The 16,142-nt window shown below is 28.8% G+C and overlaps 1 protein-coding gene across 1 annotated transcript in view; it reads right to left on the bottom strand.

The window, feature by feature from the left end:
- LOC123292679 (nose resistant to fluoxetine protein 6-like) overlaps positions 1-16,142 on the bottom strand; it is a 160,505-nt gene that overhangs the window by 7,675 nt on the left and 136,688 nt on the right. The window contains exon 11 of the mRNA XM_044873392.1: positions 868-882. Coding sequence (XP_044729327.1) covers positions 868-882 — 15 coding nt within the window. The remainder of the gene's footprint in view (positions 1-867; positions 883-16,142) is intronic.

Below are 16,142 nucleotides of genomic sequence, written 5' to 3'. Positions count from 1 at the left end.
TTAAGTATTGTATTACTCCGATGTCACTCCTTACAGATTTGAGTCATGATGCGTATCGATTGATATGTACAAAAACATAATTTGGTCCAGTGGTTTATGAGGACTCGATATTAAAAATTTGATTGAAAAAAATCGATTGATTGAGAAAGGACAGCGTTGAATAATGCAAAATTATTGACAACAAATTGAAAAAAAAAAAAATGTTTCCGTAATTACGGCCAAAAAAAATTGGTAAGTTTTTCTTTTCTAAAAAAGCATAAAATTTCATACCGACTAAGCTGATCAAAATTCGCGATGACGATTAAACATTAGTTTTTTTTTTTTTTTTCAATTAACTATTTTAACTGTAATTTTGTCGGCTTTATAAATTAAACCTTACTGAGGGTTTCTTGTTCGTATGACTTTAAACTTTCGATTTATATAGGAGATGTTCAAATCCGTGATGACGGGTTTTGATTTCATGATATATTTACTATCTATATCTTATTTATCTTATGAAAAATGCAACGCATACCGGGCACAGCTAGTTTTCAATAATATTATATATGCTCCAACGCATGTTGCGGTCGAGTATAAATTAGTAAGTTCTTGTAATAAAGAGCATTCAAGAGAAATTCGGCCTAAGTAATTGTAATGTTTCACTCTACTATACATCATAAATTTGAAAAACAATAGTAGTAATAAAGTTTTATTTAGTCTATTCTCATCCTCATTTTCTATTCTCATCCTTAAATCTTCAAAAGTTACGCAATTATAATTATTTCACTTTTAATTAAATATTTATGTTTGTGTCAATGTATGTAGGTACGTGAATATATCCGTATCTGTGTGTGTGTATGTGTGAAATTAAAAAACAAATTTACATACCTTTAAATTCACTTCCTGTAACAAAAAAAAAAAATTAAATTAAATATTAATAATTCTAGTATACAACAAATAAGTACTTATTTTTATGACAGACTTTGACTTATTTAAAGTACACAAAAACTTGAAAAAAATGTAAAGTTTGGTGTGTAGGTAAATTACGGTGTACCATGGGACAACACCTTATGTACCATGGATCACACCATAATTTAGTAAGAATCACTCTCGCCTGATGATGGTCTCTTCAACTACACTTTATTAGTTATCTTTACAGTTCACTCTAAGGAGCGGGAACAATATCATAAAAACAACCCCTTTCTTTTAAGTGGATATCACTGCTATGAACGTCTAGCAATAGCTTCAACTTGTATTTTTAATAACTTAAGTTAATGAGAGTTTTTTCTCCACTTGTACTTCGTTTACATATATTAGGAATTTAACGCAATTTAACAATTGTAATGTTAAATGTAGTAAATTGGTAAATTATGTTCTTAGATTCAAGGTAAATAATTTTGAGCATTGGAAACTTTATCTGCTCAAAATTTAACGTTATGTATTAACTAAAATATGGTTTAACAAGTTACTCACTATAAAGCAATTTTTCAATGTAAATACCTAAACACAAGAATCAAAGATATTTAATTTTTGGTTATTTCAAATAAACCACATTGGTAATTAATCTTCAGGTAACTTGTTTTCTCATAAAAAACTCTTTTTAATACAAATGCTGCCTAGAAACTATCGATTAACTACAGAAGATTGAAGATACGTATGAATTCAGATATTGAATATTTCTTTAAATAAAATGGAGTTTTTTATAATGAGGTATAATATTAGAAAGAAAAGATAAGGCGTATTTGGCAGTCATTTCAGACCAGTCAGGAAGGGAAGCTACTGTCAAGAAGGTGTTGAAATTGCTGGAGGGTTTTCCCACAAAAAAGTGCCTAGCCAAAGTCTATTTATACAAAGTGATGTACAAGTCCGTTTTTTATTATATATGGCAACCTTATATTTGATGAAAATTAATACTAATTGAGAACGATATAAAAAAAGGATTATTGAGAAAAAAAACGCAAAACTCATTGTTTGGGACACTCAACATAACCAGATGCCAATAGTTTAGCAAAATTGCATTTTTCAAGGTATCGGACGTTTTGCTGCCTGTAAGAGGAAATAGAAACAGTAATCTTTTGGCTCTCTAGACCATATTCACCATGGCTTGTTTACTTCCCACTATAGGAAGTTATTGTAATGGTTCGATTTTGGAAATTGAAATTTTCAACATATTTTTACGTTTCATGGTTAGGACCGGAATTAACACCAATTCGGAGAAGACGTATGATCCGAAAAGAATTTCATAAAATTGGGTCGAGCCGTTCCGAGTCGAGCTAGGTTTTTCTTAAATTTTATCCTGATCGATATCGCGCGAACAAAAAATGATATCCACTTCTTCGAGGTGTCGATCGAAGCGTATTAACGGGAATATAAGGGAGTATAAGTTTTTTATTATCCTGAGAAGTTATTCGTGTGGACCTCAAGGGTCGCATTCTAGCCATTGGTTGTTGTATTTAAAGTTGTTTTATCTAACCGCGTTTTGTGTAAGTACCCGTGAATACAACCGTCCATTTTTAAAACAAATATGAAAACGAAAAAAAATATATTTATTTATTACATATAAAATTTTATTATGTATTTTGTTTTTAATAGGTAAAATGCTTTTAAAAGTTATAATTCAATTTAATAATTTTTTAACCCTGTTTTAAAATAATAATAAACACAAAATACTTCAATATACCTTGCAAATGAGATTAAAAATTTTAACAGTAGACCTACACAAAAAAAAGTTGACGTTACCGATTCGTTTTGTTATGTTGATTTTTTAAGCCAGTTTTGAATGGTATATAACCAATAATGTAATTTTATTATAAATCAAACACAGTAGTTTCTTTTTAGTATTTTTTTGCATTCTACTAAATGATTCAATAACAATGGCTGGTTATTCAAAAAGGTAAATAACATTTAAGTTTATCATTTTCTTGTGCAAACACAAACTTGACTTATCAGACTAACCCACTCATTAAGTGATCGATCGGCGGAAAATGACTATGAATCCATCTAGATAACTCGTCAGTCAGGCACCGCAGCTATGCGTATCAACTTTGTAACTAGAGTTCTATCATAGAAAGTGGCTTTGAACGAGAGATATATATATGTGCACTCATATCTAAACTCTCTCTTGCTCAATGCCACTTTGGTTTGATTGAACTATAAATACAAACAAAAATATTACGCAATTTACATTACAGTGACTTTTGACAAATCTCATGGCAAGACTCATACATAAAAACATAGTTTATTTCAAATAGAGAAAAACTTTGTCACTGTATATCTAAGACGTCTTACGAGATTATAAAATTCATCTTACGAGATTATAAGACACTGCCCTTTTTATGAAAAAAGGAAAACATGTCCTTAAAATAGTACTTCGTCTTTTTGGAATATTTAACACTAACTAATGTATGTATTTATTAAGCAATACGTGCTCCTGTGTGGCTCGTTAATATCGATTTTTTATTTTATTTAAGAATTTTATTTATCAAGAAAAAATGGTGTGATGCTAAATAGCAAACTAGTAGTTAAAGTAAGTAGCCGAGAAACTCTTTTAAAAAGCAATTATTAACGAGACCTTAATTGTTAATGGTCCGGCCGTTCGAAAAATCACTAGAACCATTCGCCACAGGATTTCATAAGGAATTCATGGTTTCTGGAAGGTACGGTGATATTTTTATTTTATTTATAAAAAGATATTTCAATTTGTTCTTTCATTAAAATCTTTTTGATGCATTTTGTATGTGTAAAAAAAAAGTTGTTTTAAATAAGTTAATTTTATTTAATTCAGTTATATTTGTGAGATTTGTGGTAACTTTTTGTAAAATAAAATGTTTAAAAACTTTAATGTAGAAAAAGGGTAAACAGAATGCAGGTATACGCAAAAAAATTTATATTTAAAAAGTATGTACCTAATTATTTTGTTTGTTTAGGGAAAACGTACGTAAATGTCAATCAACAGAATTTTTTTATAATGAAATTGAACAATATATTTTGATTAACTATAATACATATTAACTATACAAAAAAATTTGTATTATTTTTGAAATTTCCGTTGCAAAATATACTACAAAAACTGATACAAAAATTTTTTAATTACCTGTGTTTAATGTTTTTAAATAATTTTGCATAAGACTTTAACGCCTACATTGTAAAAATGGATGCGAATGGAAGCATAAATGTGTATCACCAGCCATTCTTCTTAAATATTATAATATAAGATACTTGTATGGGTCCTCCTGCTTTGCTGGAAAATTTAACTTAAAAAAAAAAAAAAAAAAACTACGTTTGAGCCTTCACCTTCCTTATCCCTAGTTATTTCCTTCTATTTCCTTCACAATACTCGCAATATCGACAATACCTACTTCTCGTCAAAGTCAAATTCTCGCTAAGTACGACCCCTTAACACCAACTTTAGTTCCATCTCCTAGTTAATTAGATAGCATTGACACTCTACGACTTTTTTCGAAAGTGCTGCGTTTTCAAATGAGCATGATAGTGTCATATTTAAGCCTTCGATCTGAAAAAACGCAGCAGGAAATTTTTCAGACCCTATGACCACTTGATAACATTAATAATTATTAAACAATAAAATATTTTCCAAAAAAGTCGAAGAGAGAAGGACTCGTCAAAAGGAAATCACTCAAAAAGTTTCAAGTATGTATTAATCATTTAACAAAACACCCTTTCTGTTCCACGGCCTACACGTTTTCTGAAATAATAGTATTTTGTAACTATTCCACTTCACATAAAAGTGTTTTAAATTTTTTTTAGTCTTTTTAGACTCCGTATCGGTTTGCCTGATTGAAGAATTCTATTTTCAAGGAAAGCGTTCATTAATCCATTTTCGTATTTTCAAGAAAAACTTCCATTCGAAAAATCATGTGAAAGGAAAAGACAATTTTTGAAACAAAAAGCTAAAAAATTAAATTTTATAGGACAGCTTAGATTTTAAAATTATATTATCTGATACATAAAATCCATGTTCTTACTTTCTCGCCCTTGTCTTATTGTTTTGCGGCAATATATTCAAATAGTTTACACTCCACTAAGATTTTTCTTATGAATTTCTTTTACATTCTACATGGAAGGTTGCATTTACATGTTTTTTGACAAAAAAGTGTAGCATGACATAATCGAACACATGAAATAGGTATAAAAAATGTATTTTTCTTCGTTTCTTCTTTTCTCCATAAAATATTATTAATCATTGGCATCGAGTTTCAATTAATCAAACATATCACATCATTCTCTTTTTATCTAAAATAAATATTTAAAAAAAAAACTACCTTGAATCGATATATATTATATTTGCATAATAGAATGTATAATATATGTGGTCCGTCTGTCGGTGTGATGGTTACGTTGCTGTATTTGTGGGTGTTTATTATAAAACTAACGGGAAAAACTGTTGAAAAATCGTTGGTAATACTCTTTTCATTCCTATTTTCAACACTCCATTCCGAAAATAAAACTTATGTATATGGTCAAAAAACTTCGTTTTTATCAAGACCGCAAAATTATTAGAATTTCAACGAAATCTTAAAATCTTTATGAAGTAAATTTTCATCTTTACTTCATTCATTTAAAACAGATTATTCGACCAACCACTAACTTTTTACAAACAAGGTAAACTTTTGGTGATAATTAGAGTTTGATTAATTTACATCTCTAACGTGAGCCAAACATACAAATTTTGAATATTTCTATAGAAAACCGTGTACTATTTTTGTTATCCCCAGTTTTCTTAGACTCCTAATTTAATTGTATTCTCCTAGAAACAACCTTCGTAGCCACCTATGATAGCAAACTCATAACAATATATAATACATTCTTTGTTTGAATACACTGAGCTTGAAAAGCTAATCCAATTTGTATGACAATTACAAGGAAAAGCTCAGAATGTTTTTGGGAAGGTATACAAGGTGTGTATAAAAATGTGCTCATAGCTTTATAATTTATATCGCAACGTTTCCAAAAGCTCATGAAAAATTCGGCCTGAATACAGCCCGTTTTAAAAATAATTTTTGTACTGAAAGCTTTGTATCTATCTATAAAATTTGTGGTTTCGAACGGTTTCCAGAGTAACAAGAATAGGAGAAGTGAAATAGGAAAAGCGGGTTGATCGTATAATTAGTATAGGCGGCAAAAAAATTACAGAAGAAAAATGTATCTTGACCAATCATCAATTGTTTTTACTAGTGACAATTTATCCCAAGTCACAAATTGTTTGAAAGGTTCAGAATTATTTTCGTCCAAGATCTTTAATCTGTATTTCCCATAAGAAACCTTTTCAAGTAGCTAGATATGAGAAAAATGTAGCCACATAAAAATAACTCGAATTGCGTTGGAAATAACATCGAAAAACTTTAAATTAAAAAATGGTGACTTCCAATCCAGGTTTCCACCGTATGGATTCAAGTGTTTTTCTGGGGGTAAATTGTCAAACAATCATCCGTAGTGGCAACACTTTTTAAAATTAACGTAAAGACAAGCCTACTTTGAATGTAGAAAAAAATTCGACCGGAATAAAAAATTTTTTGTGACAAATAATAAATAAAAAACAAGAAAAATAATTATTAAAACTATTTTTAATATATTACTGGAACATTGCTTTGTGTTCCCAATACAGAAAAAAGATTATTTTTAGGTAAAATAAGTACGTTAGAATGAAAATGGTTTTACGATGAAGGCAACTCACTCTTACTATCTATCAGAGGACATTCAAGAAAACAAAGTATACGTATATAGATAGTTCCGTATTATATAAATTTAATGTATTAGAAATATTTCAAAATATTTGAATTGATAGTATTTATGGTGTCCGTTCCTTTCGTGTCCTTTAACATGAGCGTTAGTAGTACACCAACAACAACACATGGATCGAACGAACGGACGGGAATGATGGGTGAATGGAGTGCATCCTCATGCATCATAGACTAAATTGAATATGTATATTGTATGTTGTAAAGACATGGTGTGGTCGCTTATTCGTATAGCAAAACTGAATGTACAGTGTGTTCAATTTTGGTTTCAGGATGACTGGCACAAAGCGCATCTGACACGGAGAAATGAGTTATTATAGGTACTTATTTGAATATTTACCAAATCATCTATCAGCACCCTTTATTATATGTTTATGTTAAAAAGTAGCTGTGAATCACTCGCTTCGCTGGGCAACTTCAATTTTTAATACAAATATTATTGTGTTATAACCTTTACTTCATACGCCAGCATGAATTATCTTCTTTTTGTTCACAATTTAGTCGATTTTATTATTTTGGTACGGAATCCTAATTTTTTTGAAAATCATTTTCATCTTCTTTTTCACCACCTTAATGGTTAAATTTTTAGAAATTCTTCGTTATTTGAAAAACTCATCTATAGTGTCAAAAAAATTAGCTCTCAATTTTTTTTCTTAAATGATAAAAGTATGTCTGATGACCTTGGTTGACCAGATGTCCATAAATTGTTTATCCTTCACCCTTGTGTCATAAATTTAATTTTTTAATTTGTTTTTTTAAATATATGTTTATATATTATTCTGATTTACAAGCTTTATTATTTTCAAGTCTCATTCAAATCCATTCAGTAGTTTTTGCGTGAACGCATAACAAAAAAACAAACATAATTAAGTCGAAATGAATTTAGGGATAGGCAAAAAAGTTACAAGGCATAGAATTTTCGTTCAGATACAATCATCAAAAAAATTAACGAAATTTCAGATATCGGAATCTCCGCGAAAGTTGAGTTGCTCTGGATCCCATAATCCGGATCCGAAGGCATGTACTTTCAACTTCTCGAAAATACAACTCAAAACATTGTTATTACCTACCGCCTTGCCTCGAAGGTTGAAAGGTTTAGAAAAATGTTTGCATTTTTTGTAATGAAATCAAACAATCTTTTGACCGAGTAATTAATTATCTGTCAAAGCGAAATTGACCCTTTTGCCTCTATACAGCTGTATCTCCTGAAATGATCAGCAATCTGCGTATAGATATCATATATAGATATTATTTGAAAACTGGAAGTGTCTTCTCTGTACATATAAAAAAATAGCTTTCGTCGGGGCTAAACATGAATAATTCGATATTTTGCCCATTGCATATTGTATTGATTATTCAAAAACAATAAAATAATAGCTCATAAAATGCAGAATGAAATTGTACAGGAATAAATTTTTAGCTAATTAAAATCAGTCAATGATTTTTTTCCTATTTTCAGCTAGAATTTCACTGACAAAATTGGTAATTATAACTATATTTGGTTTTCGAAATTCAAATTCAGGTCCAACATTCGAAAAAAATATAAAAAGCCGTAGAGAAACGCATTAACTAGTTAACTTTTATCTGTTTAGTTTTAATTTTCTACATTCAACTGCCAATTTACTGGACAAAAAAGTTACTATTTTGTAACACATTACATCCCTCACACTTCAAGTATTCATGATATATTTGAGCACTTAAAATAAAATAACTTTATTTAGTAATTATAATATTGGTGATGAAAGATGGTAAGCCGTACAAATGAAAAAGTTTAATTAAAATAAAATTAGTATTGTTAATTTTCATTGTTTTCACCAACATGTTTTTACCAACTTACATATGTATGAATTATTATTATTATTATTATTATTATTATTATTATTATTATTATTATATGTTGAATTTTAAGTAGTAAGTTCTTTCAAACTTTCTGATGGAAATATATTGTTTGCATCTCGAAAATTGAAATAAATTAATTTATTTATTATTTATGTTTGTTTACTAAAATTTGTACACAAGTTTTCAACGACAAAGTTTTTCGATTATAATTGATGAGACATGATACAATGGCGTAAACAATAAAAGCAAATAAAATGTTCATTCATTTTGTTATATTTATTATAAACAAATTTTGTATAAATGAGATTGTATCTGTTGAGAATGAACGCAAGTCCAAAATTTTGAGATCAAATAAAAAAACTTGTTGTCATAAACACTAATAATAAAATTATTTTTTATTATTTAATTATTTATTATAATATAGTATGTACTACCAAAAACCGAATATAAATTCAATTAATAAAAACAAATAACTTAAGTTAAGTCTTAAGTCGTCAACTTTAACTCAAGAGAATTGAAAAAAATGTTTACCGCCATTTCAGGAGTAAAAATTTACGGTTTCTTGAAGTTTTGAGATGTTTATATGGGTGTGTTTCTCGGCGATAAATGTGATAAAATTTTATTCGCTGGATGAGTTACCTTAAATATCTTTTTCTAGCATGGAAAATCGTATTTCTGGTACCACCATGTAATGTTGCTTATTTTTAGCATTTTATGGCACAACGGTCATTATTCCACAAGCTTAACTCACTTTTTATAGTTCCGGTTCCAAATGGACGAAAAACAATTTTCCCAATGAATGTTTATTTATTTCTATTCGTTTTCAATGTGCATTTTTCTTCATCCAATGTACATATTGTATCATAATTTTTTTTTTTTTTAACTGTAAAATTAATTGCAGACATTTTAAAGACAAAAATAATAGGTATATTTTCTTCATAATCCAACAAAAAAACGTACATGTTGCAACTGAAATGGTACCGTTTTGTCTTTAATAACGAAGTAAATGGTGTTTGTTTTTTGCATTGATTTTAATTAAAATATTTTGAGCTGATTGTTTATAGTCTTGTTTACCACGACTTATAAGTACTTGTTTCATGTACGATGGTTATATAACACCAATTTCATAAAATATGACAGTGATATGTGCAACATAGTACATAAGTAAGTTTGGACACAATGTATAAATGAATATTATCCTTCAATGTTTGTGGCTTTTACCTAACATGCAAAGTGCTTCACTGAATTGTGGTCATACATACACGATGGAGAAATAAAGTTCTGATAAACTAGCTACCATTATCGTAGGTAGTTTTCGTACATCTATTACACCTGGTGGATTTACTTGTCATACGTATATTTACAAAGTGTTTCAAGATATAGTTTGTATTGATTTAGTTTTTAGGTTCTGTGAAGGACGAAATATTCACAATGTCTTGAAAATTCATTTCAGAAAACCACAATCATTCAATCGGGCCCAATAACGAAAGGAGAGTTGTTGAATGGTTTCAGTGATTTTGGTAGAAAATCTATTTAACAAGCAGATCTTTTCTGTGGTGATTTGTCTATGTAGTGAGTACAATGTTTGTAGAACAAGATTAGTGACAATTAATGAATTGAAAACAGTTACGGGAAAAAGTTCACCCAAATGTTAATTGTAACGAATTGAACATTTTTGAAATCCCATCGTTCAGTTTTACTATCTGCTTTACTAATCGCTTCTTTCAACAATAGGGAATATTCATGAAATTTAAATTTGGATCAAATATTTTTTCCGTAACTTCATTGGCTGGACATTTGAACTAAATCATTCTTTTAGTAATAAATATATTTTTAAAACTAAAAATTAATTAATAAAAGTACAAATTCAGTGAGAGATATTCAAATTTCTAAAACGGAAATTCAAATTTTAAAACGGACGTGGCTTCATAGTATGTGGCTTGTCAGACTTTTTGACATACTGTATGGAATTAATTACTTATATTTTGTACGGTATTACCATGGGTATACACTATAATTACTACATCAGTGGATATTACACCTGTAGTAAACAGTACATTGAACTGTCACCAAATGACAGATCAACATTAATACGAAATCAACAGAGAGCGCGAAAAGGACTGCGAGTAAATGTCTCAAAATTATCCTCTATTTTAAATATTTTTTACACTTAATTACACCAATTTTAAACAGTATTTATATTTTTTTACCATGTTATATTGGTGTATACAATGAATTAAAAATACAAAAAAAAAATAATACATGAATATTCCCTATTGTTTATGTTATTTTTAATTTTAAAATTTTTCCGTATCATGATAATTATAATGTAACAGACATAAAAAGAGTAAATTTTTTTGTCACTCTGTAGTACAGGATGCAACGATATTTTATTTAAACATTATATCAACAAGATTATCATCAATTTGTAAATATTGTAAGGTATTAACAACAGTATGGGTATGATGATATGTGGTTTATTTATTTTTTATTGAACAACTACTATCTTTTAGAATATTAAATGTATGTATTAATTAAAATGAAGTGTGTTATTTTAAATTTTTTAACTCTATATGTACTTTACAGCATCCAAAAGCGTGTTATATAATATGGAGTGTATGACTTATATGAAAAAACATTCAATGTGAGGTATCGTGGGTAAAGGTACCTTTTTCAAGATATCCTTGGATAAAGTCTTCGGATGAAAAAATTGAAAGATAATTCATTAACATAAACAGGCTCGATTTTAAAAACACGTCAAAACCTTTTGATATGACCGCTTCCGAGCAGGGCCCGAAAAACAAAACTTTAACTGTCATTAAACACGCCGGTCTTAAAAAAATTTACGAAAAGTTACAGTTTTGTTTTATTCAACACGGGTTTGTATATTGCTAATTGTTTCTGGGTCAAGCAAAACATCGAAAATATAAGAAAATACAATAGGTATGTATTTAAATTTGACCCCGAATGTTTCCTTTATTTTGTTCAAGGCAGTAAATATTAATTATTACTAAGAAACATTTAAATAAAGATATATTATCTACAATTGCGTATATTTTAAGTTAATAGAAAAATTTTTTTTCAGAGAACGGTAAAGTTAGTTATATTGATAATAACCTGCAGCTTCTTCAGATAGACAGACGAGAGTGCTAATTTACAGAGGAAATGCTGCTTTAAAAAACTGAGGTATATTACGTCGTACTTTTTCACCAGGACAATCTCTTACCTGTGTAGCTTAATTAAAACCTATAATTATCGAAATTTATTTGTCTTGTAGTCTTGAAGGTATTAAGACCACTTTTTAACACGCTTTTATTAGCTTCATACGTGTGTTAGTATATTACGGAATCGTTGAACATAATTTTGGCATACTTATGAAGGACCGACGAAAATAAAATAATTGTATAAGTTTATTTGATTATCCTGATCAGGATTTTCAGGATTAACGATTTCCATATCTTAAAATATAAACATTTATTCGCGCTTCCACCATATTTTTACTGAATTTTTTTATGAATGAATAAAAAAGAATAAAAAAAAAAAAAAAAAATAATAGTTTAAAAAACTAAAAAACCCTCTTTTGTAACAAGCTGAACTAAAAGAAAGGAAATAATTTATTTAAATTGACAAAAATCATTTTAATCGTAAAAAGGCGTGGGGTGCTTTTTAAGATATTTTATAATGATTTTACTTATATTTTACCAATATTTTCAAATATTTTCAATAACTGAAATTGAGCAACCCAAGCTTTTTTACGATAAAATGATTTTTTTGAATTTAAATAAATGATTTTCTTATAGTTACAAAAGCGTGCTTTTAAGTTTTTTTTAACTATTATTTATTTCGTTTTAGATAGATCCCCATGCATGGCTGCTCTAGCTACCACAGACACGGTTGGGGAAAACAACTGCGATAACGTTTTTTTTTGATTGAACTGCTGTTAACTGATCACGTAGATACAGATGTTTCATCGATACCTACATGTTCATTCCTCACCACATGTTATACATGTTAACAATGCATGTGGTGATTATGCTGTGGTATCAATATAAAATTTTCTTTTCATCGATACGATACGATACGTTACGATGCAGTGCAGTAGTATATTACATACATTATTCTACTCGACTGCGACTCCTTTAAGTATTCATATTGTCGGTTTGAATGTTGTATATGGTTGTGGTTCGTGTATTATAAGTTGTATATCGATTAAAAATAATACCATATATGTAAATTGGTGGTTTTTATTACATGTATAAATAAATTATTTGGTATATATTATATACTATAGTCATTTAAACCAGATTATTCAACATACAACGTCTCAACAATTAATGGAGTGTCTAAAACCATAGGATCCTGTAGGAAATAATGTGGAAAGTCACACCCGAAGAAATGCGTGTGTAAGTTTACAAGATCACGAGACGTCAAATAATCAAACTGTTCAGCACGAAAGAATGTCAAACGATCCTACAGGACGCACGTATATGGGTACATTACTGTTACTCCAATCATCTTAGGGTTTCACCTCGTAAACGAACGGAATAAGCTGAGCTTTTATACAAACCTTTATTGTGATAGTCAAATGTTGTCTCAAAAGTCACATGTGGTCACGCGTGCGCGTTCTTAGATACACAAGGTAAAAGGTCTCCAAAACCAGTTTTTTGTGAATATCTCGTTTCTTTTACCTTCAATCGTATTAACATTTAATATAAAAGTTGTAGAAGATAAAATTTTCTGGAACGCTGAGCTATACGTACTTTATATTTCGGACAATATTTATAAGTATATGGCATTAAGTAATTATTTAAGTAGTATTTAATCAATAATAAAGTGAAAAAACCGTATAACAGACAGGATCTATCGTGAATTCCAGTCTATTATGCGGTTTTTTCCTTAATAATTCATTAAATACTACTTATTATAAGGTATTAAATATCATTATTTAATACCTTATATTTATAAATAGTGACCCGGCACTGAAGTACATAAAGCTGAGAGCACCATTTTCTGCGTCATCTGTTTCAAATACGATTCAACGTATAAAAAGAAGTTTTAGACAAGATTTGTAGAAAATTTTGTCTTCTACATCTTTTATAATGAATGATAATACGATTGAGAGTAAGAGAAAGGAGATATTTACAAAAAGCTGAATTTCGAGACCTTTAACCTTGAATACTTGAGGACTTGCACGCGTGACCATATGTGACTTGTGAGAAAACATTTATCCTATCCAAAGAAGGTTTGCACGAAAATTTATTAGCTTATTTCTTTCGATTCGCGAGGTTGGCCACTTACTTTGACTAAGAGGATCGGGTTATATTGATACAAAGTTTTGTACCTATTGTGCACAGTCTTCATAATTTATCTTGTAAATCAGACTTCAAATCAATATAATTTTTTAATCCAAATCAAATAATATTGAAAATAGTGTTAAAAAATTTCTTCCTTCCTTTTTCGTTTTCCAAAGATAATTTTATCTGCTTGCATGCAAAAAAAAACACAACCTCTGTAACAAAAACCTCTCTATTTTTCAAACTCTTTTTTTTTTAAACGAAAACTAATGAGCTATGATTGACACTCTAGTTCCTATCTTTGTCATGAATGTGTTTATTGTCATGTACCTCTTTATATAGTATTTAATTGCTTACATCCCCGCAAAGGACAATTATTACAGTTGTACTGACAAACATAGTGGTATTCTAATCAGGAATAGATCTTTAGAGACATGCTGTGTTTGGTATGGCATGAAAGGCAACTAGTCGAACTTAATCAATGAGTATCTGTTATACAGTAGGAACTAATCTGTATACGACGCATTGGATAAGTAGGATAAAATAATTTACTTCACCAGCCTGATATTTCTTAAATCAAAAACTAAGCTATTTCATTATTTGTTATTTAGGTTTATTTCTTAAAATTGGTCTTCAAACTGACCTTGAATATTGGTGAAATTGAAATTTTGCTATCAAGATATAAAAATTTTTCCTTTAAAATGCAATTTTTTCATTGAGATGTCTATATAATTCAACACCTTTACAATGTAGCAATTTTTATAGATCATTTTTTTTACCTCAAACTATTACGTAATCACTACTTTCAGCTTGTAGTGAAAGCTCCAAAATGACTGTAGTAATATTGTTGTTGCATATTGCATTTGTTTAATATTTTTATATGAATATAATATATTCATAAAGTTTCAATGTTTTTTTAACAATAAATCACGCCGTGGGAAAAAAAAACCTGGTGTAAACAGCACAACGTCTTCACACAAACGTATATACGCTCCCACCTTCAATAGAAAAAAGGGCAATTTGTTTAATTTACGATAAAAAATAATTGTACATGAAAACGTCTGTTTCTCGAGAAAGTAAAAAGCCACTACGTTTATTCGCTCCGTGCGTGAGTTTCGTTTCCATGGTAACGATACACTACTTTAATTATAGAATTGTATGGATGCATTTATAATTGTATGGATTGCATTTAAGACTTACATTGAAAATTTAATATTATTGTCTCACAAATTTAAATAAATAATTATGATAATTTACATTTGAAAAATAATATTTGTGCAATTTGATTTCTCATTTTCACAATTTTGAATGCATTAAGTTTAATTAATTCGTGTTTTACAATAATTTTAATTTGACATTTCTATAACATTAACATGTAAAGAACTGTAAATTAGTAATAACAGCCCCCTTTAACGCCATTTTTCACTAGAAGCGCTGGCATCGATTTTATTGTCCCTATCATGACTACGCACACAACGAATACGTCAATCTTTTATCTGGCTACTGACTATCTAATTATAAACAAAAATTTTAAATCATCAACAGCTTTTTATCAATCCTTAAGCCCTGTTTAAAAAAAAGAGAGGGAGATGTCGTGATATACCTGGTAAACACTATGTTATTTTTATATTTTCAATTTAAATAAAAAAATTTAATTTTTATAAAATAAAAAAAAAATAATACGTTGGCGTGAATGGGTATCGATTCGACATCGTTATCTTTGACGCTAAGCAAAATTTAACGAATCGCCCCTATTTGTCAATTTGTCTTAGCCTGAGTTTAAAGTTCAGATTTCGGAACATAACCTTGTATGACAATGCAAAATTTCCAATCGATATTTCTATAATTAACGATAATAAATATGAGGGTTTCTTCATCTTAAATGCGACACACCGTATATATATAACCTAAAGGAGCAACATTATGAAAAAATTCTTATTTGGAAGATCGAAATACGTAGGATAAAAAACTTGATTACAAAGAAAATGGGGATGCCATTGGAAATTCCTTCATTAACGTTGAAGTACTATCATTTTGTTTGTGACAAAGAAGTTAAATATTTTTAATACAAGAGGCAAAGATTAGTAAATGTTATGTACATCAATTGAAAATATTAGATTATAATAATATTTAACAAAAAAAATTCAAAGAATAAAAATATATATAAAAATGGGAAATTGTTTTCAGATATTTTAAACTTCTAGTTTATAAAATAATCTACAAAAAAAATATTGTATTGTTACAAAGTTTAGCTTCTTCGTTCGATAAATAT

Source organism: Chrysoperla carnea, chromosome 2 (genome assembly GCF_905475395.1).
Source record: "Chrysoperla carnea chromosome 2, inChrCarn1.1, whole genome shotgun sequence".
Lineage (NCBI taxonomy): Eukaryota > Metazoa > Arthropoda > Insecta > Neuroptera > Chrysopidae > Chrysoperla > Chrysoperla carnea.
The sequence above is the reverse complement of the archived record's forward strand: the minus strand, read 5'-3'. Positions and strand labels throughout refer to the sequence as shown.